Consider the following 15,903-nt stretch of genomic DNA (forward strand, 5'->3'; position numbering starts at 1 on the left):
TTTCTACATTCTCCCTCCTACCATTAGATCGGACGCTTCTTTGGTCTTATCGACCCTGCCCTCATGAGAAGCCTGAACGACTCCCTGTTCACCTTTAAGCAGACCTTCGACTACCAGTCGCTCTGCGACCCCAAGAGAGAGAGCAAGGCGGCTGCAGGCCTGCGATCCGTCTATGTGGTGAGTTACATAAGCCAGAGATTATACACACACAACCTACCACACACACACTTAAGCACCCCATATGTGCACACCCCACACTTACATGTTCGCACATTTTGATATCCATACGTTTACTCATTTCCCTGCATGAGCATACAGACAGATGCAAGTACACATGCAGCCATTTTTACTAATAACTGCTTCCTCACACACCCATGCAAACACACAAACCGTCACTCACCAGGGACCCATAAATCTGTGTAGAGCAGATGAGAAGGGAAGCAGAGGGTATGCTGAAAGTGTTAGAGCGAGAGTTGCAGTAACAGTAACAGGATTAGGTGGTCTGGCGTGCTTGGCTAACACACACAAGTGATGTAGTAAGGGGCACTGTTTTTCATCACTTACGAAACACACAACTTGCAGTGAAATGATGCAGATTGTCGGCAGATATTACTCCAGAACTGATGAATTCGTCTTGGATCCTGAGGGGTATACATTTACTGGTAACACTAGGTAGAGGTAATAAGCTGATACAGAAGAAAGGGTTAAGGGTTAGAGTTGGGCAAAAAAAAATCCCCCTCACTATCAGGCAAATTTCCACATAATTTCCCATCTCGGACCATAAATGTGGACAACATGCTTGAGTGGACAAGGTGAGATGAAAGCTTTCACGTAACCTCTGATCAAAGCAGCTGTCAACAACCAGTGATGCCTCTAACACGGTTAGTTAAGACTCCTTGATGACTCAACACACCGTCAACTGAAGAGAAAGCAGCGCTGATTGACCTAAACAAGGCCCTCGCATGCTAAGCTTAATCAAAGCAACATGTCGGGCCTTTTATTTAAACCGTGTGCTACTTTGTTTTCTCACTGGCTCTTTGTTTACATATTTATGCTCGCATCTGTTGAGGAGGATTTGTGCTCTAATTTCCTCTGAGAGAGAGGAAAATAAAATCTCCGGCTGGACCTTTGGTCTTTGTGCCTGGCAAAACTGAATGGTCTGCCGCCACTGTAAACACAAGCAGGATGTTCAAGTTGGATCAACCAGCTTAAAATCATTTGTTATACATTTCATTATAGACGTAATTTTGTCCTCTTATGATTCATTTTCATGTTGTTTGTCCCTCTCAGCCCACAATAGCAGATATTTTGAATTTAGGATGGTGGGCGACAGCTGCAGCCTGGTGAGTCTTTTTTTTCTTTTCTTAACCTTTTCCAATATGGTTGGCATTAGTGTCATCCCATTTTTTCTTTCAAATGATTAATAACAAAATGACACAGTATAAAACCAGAAATGTAATTGCTTAACTTCAGATCCTAATGGAAAGCAGGCAAGGATTTGCTCCTCCAGGATGGATGTATAGCATCTGTTTAATAGTTGAATTATTCCCAAGACAGTCAACATTCCGCAAAATCTTCTCTTGATTTATGCTCTGTCTCTATGTCCTGATGTCATTAACAGCTTGTTTTACAATATGTCCAATAAAATGGATTTTCTGGTCACACACAAACAATGTAGCCACATTTAGAGTTAAGTCATAGCATACAATAAGACATTTTAATGAAATACTGTGTGGACTTCAGCATGTTGTGAAGTTTTGATTCGCATTAGCAGTTACACAGATGATTTACTCCAAGTTATGTTCCATGAATCCAGACTTCTTGTCATCCTTGGGGTTTGTTTTTTGCTCTTAGGTCAATACTGCAACAGATACTGGTCAGCATCACATTCCCCAATTTCCTGGATGCAGGTGAGAACCCAGAGAAAAGATTTTACATTGCTTTTTTTTTTTGCAGCACATCACAACACAGAAGTGGCTTTATTACAGAAATGAAATGGTAATAGATGTTCAATTTTAGTTACTTACTTTAGTTACAAGGCTTTAAAAGGTATTCAACACATGGTTCACCACACACCAAGAAAACATAGTGAGTCACAATAAATACACTTGATCACTGAATCATCTTGAGAGGAATTCATGTGGGCAAATGGGGGAACGGTGAGTTGTGTCTGTGTGTGTTACTTTATGTGAATGCAAATGTGCTTTTAAAAAATTACAGATGACCAACAGATGTAAAAGACACTTGTTAAAGCACCTTTTCACCTGAATTCTCTCAAAACCCAGACAAAACCAAAACTATCTGCAGAGATATCGTCAAGAATAAATTAGAAAATTGTAGTCAACCAGCCTTTCAGTGGAGCAGGAGGAGCAACTCAGTAAGAGCCAGGCTTAAGCACCATAGAGTCTGAAGAGGCTGCAAAATGGAAATCCAACATGCTCCTGTGCATCTGGATGTACAGTAGGAGTGAGACAGTCAGCTGATTTTGGCACAGATGCATCATTTTTTAAAATAGTTATTTTGTACCGCTACAGATGTACGGACCTGACGGACAAAGATTTTTTTTAAAGCTGTTCTGCTCAGTATGAGCTCAAATGACAATGTGAAAGGCGTCGGTGTAAGTGACAAGTCTCCAGAGACTTTTAGGCTGAATCTTCCCTTCTGTTCTACTGAGCTTTTTAGTGTCTTGCAGCTCATTGTTTTGGCTTTGGCTTATGTTCCCCAGTGTTACAGTGTTAGTTCACTCTCACAGCGCTTAGCAAGCAGGTTTCCAAAAAAGGAAAAAAAGGAAAGTCTCATAAACTCCCTGTAATATTTGCTTACCACTAAACAGCAGAGCATATAGCAGGTAAAGAGTCACATATTTCCCTCAGGAGGCAGAGGAGACCAAAACAGAACTAAAAGAAGAGTGAATATTGGACTTAAATTTGTCAGAGAAATTTGTGTGTGTATTTATATATTTATTTATTTATTTTTTATTTATTTATTTTTTTACAGTATATGTTGTTTGATATATTCGTGTGTCCTTCTACAGCTGAAATGGATGATGAAGTGTCAGATGCCATGTCTAAAGAGGTCTGCATCACCAAGCAAACTCAATATTACTTTATGAACAGCAACGTGTCTTTCAGAGGCACAGTCGACTGCGAAAACTGCTCCAGGTAAAAGCTTCAAAACCACCTTCAACCCATGCACATACCATACATACACACTCCCAGAGAATGGTTAAGGTCCAAACACCTTCCCCGACCTGCAGTGATACATTTACATCCATGAGATACAAATGAAGTCCCCAGAGGTGGCACTCGAGAGGGCTGTAAAAATTCACATGCCATGAAGGTGAAGTCAAGTCACCAGCGCGGACCACCGTCTTGGCACGTTCGTGTGTGTGTGTGTGTGTGTGTGTGTGTGTGTGTGTGTGTGTGTGTGAGACTGACTGTGCACTTCTGTGTGTACGTACGCCGTTTTAAGGCCCCCTCGTGCCGGCTAATGGAGTGCCTGCCCGCATGCCGTGCAGCGTTCCTGCACATTAGCCGCACACACGTTTCTTTTTAACGACCACCATAAAAAAGCAGAGAAAATCATTTGTGCACCAGCAACATGTGGGTTTCAGTAAAGGTCTTGGATGACAGTGGGGTGGCACAGCAGGTTTTTGTCCCCTTAGGAATAAAAGCAGTTAGGGAACTTGATTTTGCGATACACAGTGTTCTTTTCATTGTGTTCGCAGCCTGGGGTTGTGTTAAAGATTAAAGGGTTTGTGGAGTGTTGCCTAGTCATGTATTTATATATATCATATAATTACTGTCCACTTTCACAGCTCCTCGGTATAAAAGATATTAAAGTAACAGACTAAAATCTGTGTCTTCCTTTCATTGCTTTCTGGTTAAATATTCAGCTTCCTGCATCTCCTGTGAGCATGTTTCATTGAAACTTTATCTCTGTCTTTCCTGGACTCAAGCCCATGTGTCAACAACTGCTCTTGTGTCTCTTGTGTGTCTGCTTCTCTCCAGGCTCTACCACGCTGAAAAGCTGCCTAAGACAAACCTGGTCTTTATCATTGCTGATGCAAGAGACACCTGCTCGTACTGTGACGCCACTCCGATGAAACAGGAAGAAGAGCCGTGTATCCTTTTTACCTAACATAGCTTTCATCTGGCAGAGAGTGCGCACGTTTGCTTCAGCAAACAGATGTTTAAAAAGTTTGTTTTTGACGAGATAAACATGGACGGACGCTGATTATGACATGTTGCTATTAGCTGATACTTTTACCACTGACTGCTGAGAGGAAACTTTCCGTAAACAACAGAATGTTCTTTGTCCAAGCTTCTGTAAATGGGTTGTTTTCCGTTATCCAAAAATTTCACCACTCACTATTTCCCTCAATTGCATCTACTAAATCCCGCAGCCACAATATTGAGTGAGCATTTCCGCAGCAATTGACATTTAAAATTTGGCCCGGAATTCAGATGTGTCTGCACTGGGTTCCTCTCTGTGTCTGTCTGGCAGATGGTAGTGCAGGATAACTCAGAGCTGAATAGCTTATAAACAAATCTATGACATTCTCTCAAGCACACAGGGCTGTGGTCAATTAGAGATTAAGCTCCTTGGAAAACACAATGCTTTAAAATGACTGCCACATCATTGCGGATTGAGCAATGTGCCTAACATCCCCAAAAAGACAACTTGGTTCATAGTCCTTACACATTTAAACTGGATCTGCCTCATTTGCACCGTAATGTAATACATCCCAGTGACTTTCCACTGTAATCCAAATTTTATATATAATCATTATTTTCCATGTGGCAGTCAGATTCAAGTGTCTTTTGTTGCTGCTCTTATTAATACAAAATCATGTTATGTTCCTGACATTCCTCATCCAGCTGAAGGTCCTGACCCCTGTGAACTGGCTGACAGTCCTCGGTACAGGAAAGGACCTGCAGTCTGCTTTGATAACAATGAACATGTAAGTTGGTTTCATCAGACATGCACATGCTTCTAGTACAGAACAATTTGAACTGTACAAATGTGTTGCTAAGGGTGCTCTGTGTAGGGTTTCATCTATAACATTGCCAAGCTGCCAAACAGTGAGACTGTTGCTGCTTTATTTGTCTCATAAGTTTGCAGAAAATCCGGCCTGAAATTGGCAAAAGCCTTTCAAATTAAAGTGTGTGCCCTGAGGCTACTGTTTGGGTTTCACTGCTAAAATCAATTTATGTCAAGGAAGGTTTAGGCTTTGTTACATTTTACAGGACGGATTCTCATTTAGTTTCTGACTTACAGCACAAACAGAACTATTATAATCATCTGTAAATCTGTACCTAACATTTTATTTTGAATGCTCAGAGGTGGGCCTGGCCAATAAACTATATGACCTTTAATAACCATATAACATTATCTGAATCCAATATAATTAAACCTGCATTATCTTTTTTTCTTCTTATTTGGGGAAAAGCAACAAGCTGAAAACACAGCAGTGACATATTATCACCTTAAAAAGTTGATGTGGTTAGGTTGCCTATTTCTACATCCAGACGGGGGTTATAGACATTAACATTAATTTGGAGTCATGTATCTGGAAACCTGGAAAATGTAAGTCAGATTCTCTCTCTCTCTCTCTCTCTCTCCTTTTAGCTCTGTTTTGTTTCTAGCAACTATTGAGGATTCTTTAGCTGCTAAATGTTCTTCTAATAGCTAACTTCAATCAATCAATCAATCAAACAATCAATTACTTTCTATGTCCCCAGTGAGGCAATTGAGTGTACAACAGTGGGATATATGCATAAGAACGTAAACACATAAAAACAGGGCACGTAATACAACTCCAAGGCTAAAAGATAATCGACAATATGTTAATACATACAATAAGTTAATAAAAACAAAACACAAACATTGTGTTAGTAGATAATACATTAAAACAGCATCTACCTTTTCCTCCTGGAATTTAGGAGGGGATTTAGGAGTTGGGCAACACCTTGACATTATGCATAGTCATTTGATCCATAAGATGAGAATATCTACAAAATGTAACCAACAGCACAACCAAAAAAATCCATCTTTAACTAATCAGACAGCAATTAATCAAAAAAAACATTATAGTTACATTTAAGGTTGTCAAGATAATTGTGACAATTTTTGCGTTTTGGTGCATATTATCTAGCTGCACCTCTAAGTGCCTGTTATTGGGAGCATTTTTTCCATATGTTTTTTTTTTTTTTTTTTTCATGATGATACGTCTTGATCTGTTTTGACATTTCACCTGGAAAATAAGGGGTAGCAACAGCAGCATATTAGGGACCAATAAAAAACAGACCAGAAGGATTTCAAAAAAAGGTAAAACTTTCAGCCTCTCTGGCCAGAGCCCAAAATCCCTAAGCTGCTCTCCTGATATGGAAACAATATATCTGTGAAGAAATCCTACCCATGGCACCTTTCCATCACTAATATCTTTACATGGTGCATGTCATTTCATTTTTGTTTTTTTGCAATCCCTCGAAAGCTGTATGTGCACAGATTTCCCACGCAAAGACAAACACTCGGTTGTTACTCAACTTATGAATAACTAAGCTAAACAAACATTTTTATGAGCAGCACAGAATCTCTGCGTGTGAAACCTCTGTGCTTGACTGCTCTGTTTGTTTTCACTCTATAGTCTTTTTCCAATGTCAGACTTTTTTGGTCTTTTGAATTAACTCTTACGCCCGCACTGTCTTGCTCACTCACATACAGACACTCATATACACACGAACACCCTCCCACACACTAACTCTTCCTCTCACACTCTTGTCTCAGAAGTGAATGCATCCGTCTTGTACTACTATTTGTCTACTTAAAATAATTTTTCTGCCTTTTCTGCTCATATTTGCTTTCTAACTTCTTGCTAATTGTTTGGACCTTTTGCTGCATGATTCTCTCTCTCTCTTTCTCTCTCTTTCTCTCTCTTTTCTCTGTCTCCTGCTCTGTGATTGGCTGTTGATGGTTAGGATGAGGCCATGTGCCGAAGGAGCGCAGGCTCCCCATTGGTTTCCTCTCTGCTCATGTTACTGCTGCCACTGTTCATGTGCTGTCTCGGGTCAGTCCCATAATGCTAGCTCTCTCTCTCTCTGTCATTAACATTTTATCATTATCTTATATTCAATCTAACAGTCTTTGGCTTGTAACCTTTGCTCTCTTCCCCTGATGTTCCTATTCTCCGTTTGTTTTCCTCACCTTATCTTCTCTTCTATTTTTAGTCTTTGTTCCACTACTTCATGCCTTTTTCCACTGTTTTCCTGCAGTTATCATCCTTACCTGTCATTTTCTCTTACGTTCTACCACCATCTGTCTTCACCTCCCCCTACTTACCTCCCTGTCTCATTCTGATTCTCGCCAACATTTTCTCCGTCTCACCTGACTTTGAACTTCAAGCTATGCTCTTTGTACCTTTCCCCATCTATCATTATCCGTCTAGGGCAATCAACTCTAGTGTCAATCTCTACTGACATCTGATTACTAATGTAGCCAGACGCTAGCTAAAACTGACCATTCACTTCTCATTTGCATCCAGACGCTTGTACGTCTCTTAGCGATTCTCAACTGTTTCTCTCTTGGCCAAAAACATATCTAGGCAAGACATTTTTTCCCCTGTAGCTCTCCAGATGCTAAGCACACAGAGAGTATCATATCTGTTTTTGTCACGCATAATGGCTCAAAGTTTTCCAGTCAGGTATAAAAAAGACATTTTGAAGACTTTTGATATTTTCTGACTTCTGGCTTTCTGTTCTCACACGGAACATATTGTTTACAATGTTAACAGCTGCAGATTTACAATACAAAGTTCTTAGTAACTGTTGAAATGGTTTTGATTTCAGACAGAGACAGAAAAAATAGCCATTAAAGTCGATGGTTGCCAGCTGAAGTGATAACTGGCTCTGGCAGAGTTTATCAGAGCTAGCTATAGCTAGCTAGCTAATTCAGCAAATGTTAGCGCCACATATTGGTTAAATGACTTTTTAATGTTTTTAGCCAACTTACTTTAAATCTAGAATATTATAAAATAGGTCTTAAACATGAATGTGTTTGACAAATGTAACTCAATCTTAGGAAATGTTGTGGGGGTCGCTGGAATGTAGACGTTTCAAAATCCAATATAGCATAACATGGTAGCTAATGTTAGCTTCGTCTAACTGCGTCCAGCTATGATTGGACAATAGATGTTTCGGGGAGGGGTTTAGCAAATGGCCAGCTGAAAAGTATTTACTGTATTGGTTTTAACAAACAGTAACTTCACTTCTTTTCCTCCCTATGTGGCACCAGGAGGAGGACCCTGACTGTGGTGGGGCATCCGGCCTGACTCCCTCGCTTTGGCTAATGGTGGGTCTTCAGCTGGTGCTGCTCTGGGTTCTGACTGGCTCCAGAAACCACGCCGTCCCATCATGACCCCTGAACCAACCTGATCACACCCTCTATTGCCCTCCCTCTGTATCTCCAACATGGCAACCAGCATGCAACGCTGCCACCGAAATGATGAACGCCAGATGAGAAGCGCTTATAACGAATAAGCAAAAAATCCGTGAGCAACACATTCTGCCAGTTTCTTTTTTTGATACCTTCATTTTCAGGGGTTTCTCAAAGTGATTTCGCCAGGTGCAAGGGTACAAGTGACGAAAGAAACGTGTATCAGAAGATATCTGAACAATAAGAAAGACCTCGACCTACAGTTATCCTTCATCCCTTCAAAGGTCCCCGCCGGCTGAGATTAGAAGAATACAGAGATTAATTTTGATTGGCGACTTCTGAACTTTCTCTGGCTTGATGTCGCTGATGAGGGAGCTTGGACTGCCTTATAGTATCAGAGGGATTGAAATCACAATGGGAGGGACTTGCTGTTTGTTGAACATGTTGAGCAGTTATACTCACCACTGCCAGAAACAGTGCTGCCCTTTGCAAGCGTACAATTTATTTTGAATCGATTTGCAGTGGCTAGTTATTAGGTATTTATTGTTTTGTGGTTGAGAATTTGGCAAAGATTGCAGTAAGAGATGCCAAATTGTAACATCACATGCTTTTGTCCTTCATTTGCCTCAGTTGGGTTGCGTATAATATAATGTCGTCTCGGTCAGATTTTTAAATAGCACTACCCAGAACATTTTCACAATGTCTTTTAAGGACATTGCCTTCGCTTTCGCCTGGTGTTCTTTCATATATATACTGTATTTGCAGTGTGGAAATCATATTCATTGTTATGTTAATGCACAGAAACCAACCCATCAGCTGCCACAGAGCGCCCGCTTCTGAGTGTATGGATTTTAACTTTGTAGCTGAAACATCAGGAGTGGTAAATGTATCTGGATTTCCCGCCTTGTTGTTGGATTGCTCCAGTGCAAACTTTGTTGCCATAGCACGCATTAACCAATCAGGACGAGCCTGGCTGGTGTCCTGTGTGTGCTCAGTGGACAAAATCTCTAGTGCCATGTGGACTGTGTGATTCAGATGAACCCTTTAGCTTTGTAGACTGTGGCTACTGAATGGAGAGAAGCGTAGTAATTATTTATTTTATTATTTATTGGTTATTTGAATGAAGAATCAGGACAGCATGCTACTGTTTGTTTTATTGCCACTACTAAAGAAAATGAATGAGGGGGACGTGAGAGTTTGTACTTAACATTTTGTTCAAAGAAGGAAAGAAGTGCGTTTGTATTCACTGCTGTCACTTTTTAAATTAAATGACTACTATCTGCACTTCAATTCAAAGTGCAGCTGTTTTTTGTCTTTACAGGTTGATCTTCTAGCTGGAGAACAGCCTCTATTCCTGTGTAGTAGTGAGAGTCCCTCTTGCAGTTTATTATTCTGTGGCATGAGATCACCAAGTGGAAATCACTATATAGCGGCAGGCAGTTCATGCTTATGATCCTCTCTTTTGCTCTATTTAATTTCCCCCAATATAAGTTCATCTTGGTTCATTTTGTGTGTCTGTCTTCAGGTTCATATATAGAACATGCTGTACTTAACTTAAGCAAGAAAGTCTGCAGATGACTTACTGTAGATGGTTTTAGTGAAATAGTGTCATGTTGTTTGCAAGAGGGCAGGACAGTTAAATAAAGAAATTAAAAAATGCACTAATCAGCCAAACAACTGCTACAGAGCAAAATAAATTTACCAAAATAATAAATGATAACCTATTGCACAGGACCAAAACTGGACTCTCAAATCAGTTAAGTAGCAAACGAAATAAACCATTTTACTCATTTCAGACTGAAAATATAAATCCATCCTGAACATGCAGAAAATGACTTGCTGTATTTTTGAGGTTAATTAATGTACTCACATGAAATTGAGAATCAAAAGAAGATAATGTAATTAGATGGGAAATAATATGTCGGGCAGAAAACTGGGTTGTGATTATTTACAAAACAAGCTTAAAATCTTTGATATAAAAAAGTAATTTTTACTTAAACCATCTGCGCTTGTTTGGCGCTGCTGTCAACAAGTAATCATACAGTTTGATCGTGATTTAGGTGTCTGTTGGTTCAAGGAAAGGATTGACAGTCACAGGTTTTAATTATTCATATGTACAGTGGCAAAACAAACTAAGTGAACCTTTGGAATTACCTGCATTCATGTATAAATTTGTCTTGGAATATATGAGATCTTCAATTATTAACAAACATAATCTATTTTAACTAATATCACACAAATTATTGTCTTGTTCTTGTCAGATATTCACAGTGTAGGTTGGAAAAACTTTTTGAACCTCTCGGCTAATGGCATTAACAAAAGCTTACTGGAGTTAAGAGTTATCAAACCTGGATAACGTGCTGAAATGAACCATGCCTCACAAAACAGATCTCAGAAGACTTTCATTTGCATAAATTTGAAAGGGTTACAAAGTAATCTCAGAGAGTTGAAATATTCATCAGTCCACAGTCAGGCAAGCTGTTTATAAATGGAGACGATTTAGTTTTGTGGCTCCTCTTCCTAGAAGTGGGTGTCCAGCTAATATGACTCCAAAGACACAACGCAGAATGATCAGTAACATAACAAAGATCCTTCAAGTAGCAGCTAAAGGCTTAAAGTAATCATGGGGAGCTGGTTAACATCTTTGTTCATGAGTCTGCCATAAACAAATCATGGTGTGCGGAGCGCTTCATCCATGGTAGGAGACCACAGAGGAAACCGCTGCTCTCCAAAGAAATGTCACTGCCCCCGGAGTTTGCCAAAGAGCAGCTTGACTCAGGACCGCTTGACATCAACAACCGTCATTGAGTGGAAAATTAATGAAAAATGAATGACCCGAAGAGAGCCACTCACACCAGACATAAGAATAAGAATATGTCTTAGCTGAAGCAGCTCTGTAGGAAGAATGGTCCAAAATTCCTCCTGAACATTGTGCAGGTCTGATCTGCAGCTACTGGAAGAGTTTGTTTGAGGTCATTGCTGCCAAAGCAGGTTCGACCAGTTATTAAATCCAAGGGTTCACTTCCTTTCCCCCCAGCACTGTGCTTGTTGAATGGGAGTGTGCAACAAAGACATAAAAGATTAGAATTGTTTGTGTTTTTAGCTTAGGGACACTGTGTTTGTCTACATTTGTGGCTTAGATGAAGATCAGAACATATTTTATAACCAGTTAATGCAGAAAACCAGGTAATTCTAAAGGGTTCACACACTTTTTCTTGCCACTGTGGGTTCTGTGTGATGCTTCATTAGTTCACTGCCAGAGCAGTAAACCGTTCTGTTACGACTGTTAAGTGATATCAGATAGTTTAAGGACGCCACTGTTCATCTGTTTGGCATTCACAATTCAACAGAAGTAGTAATTTGGTGGTTTTGGGGGACAGTTAATTCAGAACACCACTTAAACCAGGGAGTGCATCTTTTGTAAGTGTATATTCGAATAAACACTGACACATGTTCGCAGGAAACTATTTATTCTGTGGAAACGTAAAAACCATATAATTACTGACATTTGTCTGTGACCCTCTTCATAGTTCTTTTACCTCGGTAATTGCTGTTACATCACACTGAACAATGCCACTTTTTTAATTGTATGCATATCTACAAGACAGATCAAGGAATGCTAGCCCAGTCTTATTTTGTGGCGAAGCTCCACCACCATCATTAAACCACCACCATCATCATCAGTAACTTTCCCTGTGGTCTGATGTGTACTTTTTACTCTCAACGTTCTCCTCCATCTTTAACTATAACCTTCCAACTGAAACAATGTGGTGAAGCTAACAATGGTATTTATGCTCCTTTTACATTTACTAACACTCAAGAAGATCAAGTGCCATATAGGACTCTCTTATTCTCTTGTGGAGAAACCTATTATCCTAATATAACATTTATGCAACGTTACGAAGGCAAGATGCAAGTCTCATAAATTGTTTCCCTGTGCTGCATGGTAGTGGCTGATAATTTGTTTTAAAAAAAAAAAAAAAGAAAGAAAGAAAAAACAACATATTCCTGCTTTAGTGTGTAATGTTGGGAAGCATAATATCCTGTGTGTCAGGTATTTATTCATGATATGGTAAGGTATGATCAGCTGTTACTGCCTTTCTCTTGGGGAGACAGCATTTGGCTCCACTCTGGTCTGATTCAACCGGGGAAAGGGAATCTGCTTGGCCAGTGTGAGGTTTGAATGCACTATTCTCATCTGTCTGAATGGTTCAAGCCATGTATGATTCACTGTATGGAGCATTCCAGTGATTTAGCAAGTTTTATCCCACTAACTACAAATCATGAATACTTTCCTGCTGATTTTTTATGTAGAAGTATATACCTGCTAATATCAGCACTGTCATTGTGAGCATGTTACATGCTAATGTTAGCATTTAGCTCAAAGCTCTTGGAGTGTGACTGAAGACTCTTAATCTTGATCCTAACTTGAAGGCAGACATTAGTTTCCATTCATTTGTGTACAGTATGGTAATCAAATAGCAGACTGTTGAAAGTTATTTGATTATAAAACATCACAGTGAACCTGAAATCTGAATAAATTTTGTCATAACTGATGTTTGTCAAGTTTATTATTGTTGAGAGGTGATGTAGTTCAGAATAATCAAATCAATCTGTATTCAAAGATGTCCGAGTGCTATTTGATTCTTCATATTTTTGTGTTTCCAGTAAAGACTGGAAGCTAGGGAGAGACTTGCCGCAGATATTGATTGGTGTTTACATTACTTATAGTACTGAGTGTGTGTTACGCCCCCAGTAGCTGCCATGACGACATCCTGCTCTCTTGTTGAGGACTTCTCGCCACCACTTTGAGTTTACTGATGAATCGGACAGGGATGAAACGGAGAAAGAAGAGAACCATGATGAGGTCATTTTTCGAGCGAGGCCATATATGTTCAAGTTCAATGGGACATAAAAATTTAAATAAAATAAAAAAATTTAAATTTTTCTTCCAAATTAGTAAATGGCCCATAGTGCAGGATTTGCCATCAAACCTTTAAAACTTTTACAGGAAGAGAAAATACAGGGATTTTGATGTAAACATTTTGGCGTATATTTGGCAAATAACAAGAGTTAAATGAACAATTAACACCTTTAAATAGGGCCTTTAAACTTCATTAAAGGCTCCATGAAATGAATACCAGCCAATCAATATCCACAAAAAGTCCCTCTCTAGCATTGTGTTTTTACCAGAAACAAGTAAATATGTGGAAACAAATAGAACTCGCATCTGTCGATTAATGCAGATCTGATGTTCACTGTGGTTCATCACACAATTCAAGCAAATTAGAAGTCTTCTGATTGGATTTTATACTATATGGAAATGAGTGGAGGCTGGTGACTGCCTGAAACAGACAAAAAAAAAAGAGAAAACTTGTAACTAGTAGCAGTAGACTACAAAGTATAAATGAACTGTAGTTATTAATCTAAAAGCTACAACTAGCTAAGACTCTGGTCTGGTCATTTTGTGCAGAGTAATGATATGAAATGAGTGAAAATACACACCACCTAAAATGCTCCAACTTGACCCTTTGACACTGGAGAATGAACATGAGCTTCGTAGTTGTCCACATGTTCCATTCTACTCTTTAAGTGCTAAAATCAGATGCTGTCACCTCAGGAATAATATACTCACAATGTGATATGAAGTGTTTTTGATTCTGTTGGTGCTCTCTGTATGGGCCGTGTGGGTTGGCCTTTTCATTTCTGGAATCTTGAGGATTGCTTAATGTGTGTTTTTTGTGTCTGTTACCTTGCTGCCACTCTGGCAGACGATTGGCGGACCTGTCAGTCAGTCTTTCCCTGCCTTTGGTTTGAAGGCAGGCGCTTGATAGAGGCGTCCACCAAGTCATCCCTCACCCGCTTTGGGAGTGTCTTGGTGGGCCTTTCTGTCAGTCTCCCTCGATTGTGCTTTAATATGTTACACTTTAGTGGAACTTGATTCTCCAGAATCAGTCATGTAAAAAATTTGTACAAAAGTGATGTTGTTCTCAACAAAACAAAAAAAAGAGCAATGTTTATAATCCTGGGGAGGACAAATGTGTATGTGCAAATAAGGTATATTCAGAATAAAAGTTTATGATTATTATCTGTTGCATTGCCTTTAGAGTTCTGGCTGATCTCCTTTTCTTGCAAAATGTCATGGGTTTTTTTTCCACAGTAGATCGGATTTCGGTTACTTACTTCTGTCAAATTGCCAACACACATTTCCCATCCAAATGTGTGTGAGAATGAGAATGAAGCACCCTGAGTCTGCTCTCCCAGTGTCTAGCCAACATCAGAAACTGACGTCCAGCCAAAATCAACAATGTCCAGGAAAAGAAACGACGGAGGCGCAGGTCCAGCCACATCTCTCTACAACTTTGAATTTGTTTCAAGGACACGTCCATTAACAACGACCTGCAATGTGCCTCTGGTCATAAATTTGCAGTAATTTCTGTTTTCCCTACTGCATGTTGATCAAATGGTAAGTGACTTTCTCGTTAGCGCAGGCTGCTTTACACTTGAACCTGAAACCAGCTGTGGTCAAATCCAGATTCTTAGAGCCACTATTCTTCACTGCCCCCCAAAGACAAACTACAGGCTCATTTTACTCTTTATTATAGACGTTAAAACTAACCCTGGTGCTAGCCCACGAAGAAAAACTGAAATCCTTTAGGTGCGTGGGGACATTTTAAATGAGACCAATTACAATGTCTTTAATATTTATTTTTTAATAAAAAATGGCCTTTATTGTTGGTAGAGCAGCTGGCGAATGACTATACAGAGACCAATAATATGAAATTACATATTTTACAGACCCTGTGACAGAAATTGATTACAACAACATCAACCAAGAATTTGTGAAACTGCCATTTTAGGTAAGTATGATTTGATGGACTCTGCATCAGTGAAGAAACTGAATACCAGTTCAAAACATGATTTATCAACATCGCAATGCAAAGAAATTACATAGTACATTTCTTCAGCCCCCTTGGATTTTGAGTTATAAACCCTGTCTGTTATGTTTTGTAACCGCAGCATATTTTTCACAATGTGTAATCTCTGTTTTTAATGCATTCTCTTTCCTTGAGTGAATATTGCATGAAAGATTTATTGTTATGTTTCTTTTTTTTTTTTTTTTTTTTTAACAAAAAAAAAAAAAACTGTGTTTTCCGGTGACAGCACCCTGTCTTTCTTGGACTGCACTGTTTTTCTCCCGACCTCTTCCTCTCCAAAAGTGTTATTCCTTGTCTGTCACGGATGAGTTGCGATGTCAACAGCACACGGTGGATTTCCTGCCAGGGGCTCTGGATTTCGCGTCTGGCAGCAAGATGACCCAGTCGGTTTACACGAAGAGGTCATTCCTGTTGTGTTTTTGATTGTTATCCTAAGTCCTAAGGCTTGTGTCCCTCTGTCACTGATTAATATCTGGCCTGAAGTCCCATAAGTAAACGGCCTCTAGGGTAAATATGAAAAGTTTATTATGTA

At 39.5% G+C, this 15,903-nt stretch overlaps 1 protein-coding gene across 1 annotated transcript in view; it reads left to right on the forward strand.

Annotated features, from left to right (window-relative positions):
• The window catches only part of cacna2d1a (calcium channel, voltage-dependent, alpha 2/delta subunit 1a), a 91,694-nt gene extending 77,173 nt beyond the window's left edge, over window positions 1–14,521 (forward strand). Inside the window, exons 32-38 of the mRNA XM_056367173.1 lie at window positions 28–177; window positions 1,291–1,343; window positions 1,855–1,910; window positions 3,035–3,161; window positions 4,011–4,123; window positions 4,881–4,963; window positions 8,293–14,521. Of these exons, the coding sequence (XP_056223148.1) occupies window positions 28–177; window positions 1,291–1,343; window positions 1,855–1,910; window positions 3,035–3,161; window positions 4,011–4,123; window positions 4,881–4,963; window positions 8,293–8,415 (705 nt within the window). The 3' untranslated portion in view covers window positions 8,416–14,521. The remainder of the gene's footprint in view (window positions 1–27; window positions 178–1,290; window positions 1,344–1,854; window positions 1,911–3,034; window positions 3,162–4,010; window positions 4,124–4,880; window positions 4,964–8,292) is intronic.
• The last annotated feature ends 1,382 nt before the right edge of the window (window positions 14,522–15,903 follow it).

Source organism: Seriola aureovittata, chromosome 22 (genome assembly GCF_021018895.1).
Source record: "Seriola aureovittata isolate HTS-2021-v1 ecotype China chromosome 22, ASM2101889v1, whole genome shotgun sequence".
In the NCBI taxonomy this organism is placed as follows: Eukaryota; Metazoa; Chordata; class Actinopteri; order Carangiformes; family Carangidae; genus Seriola; species Seriola aureovittata.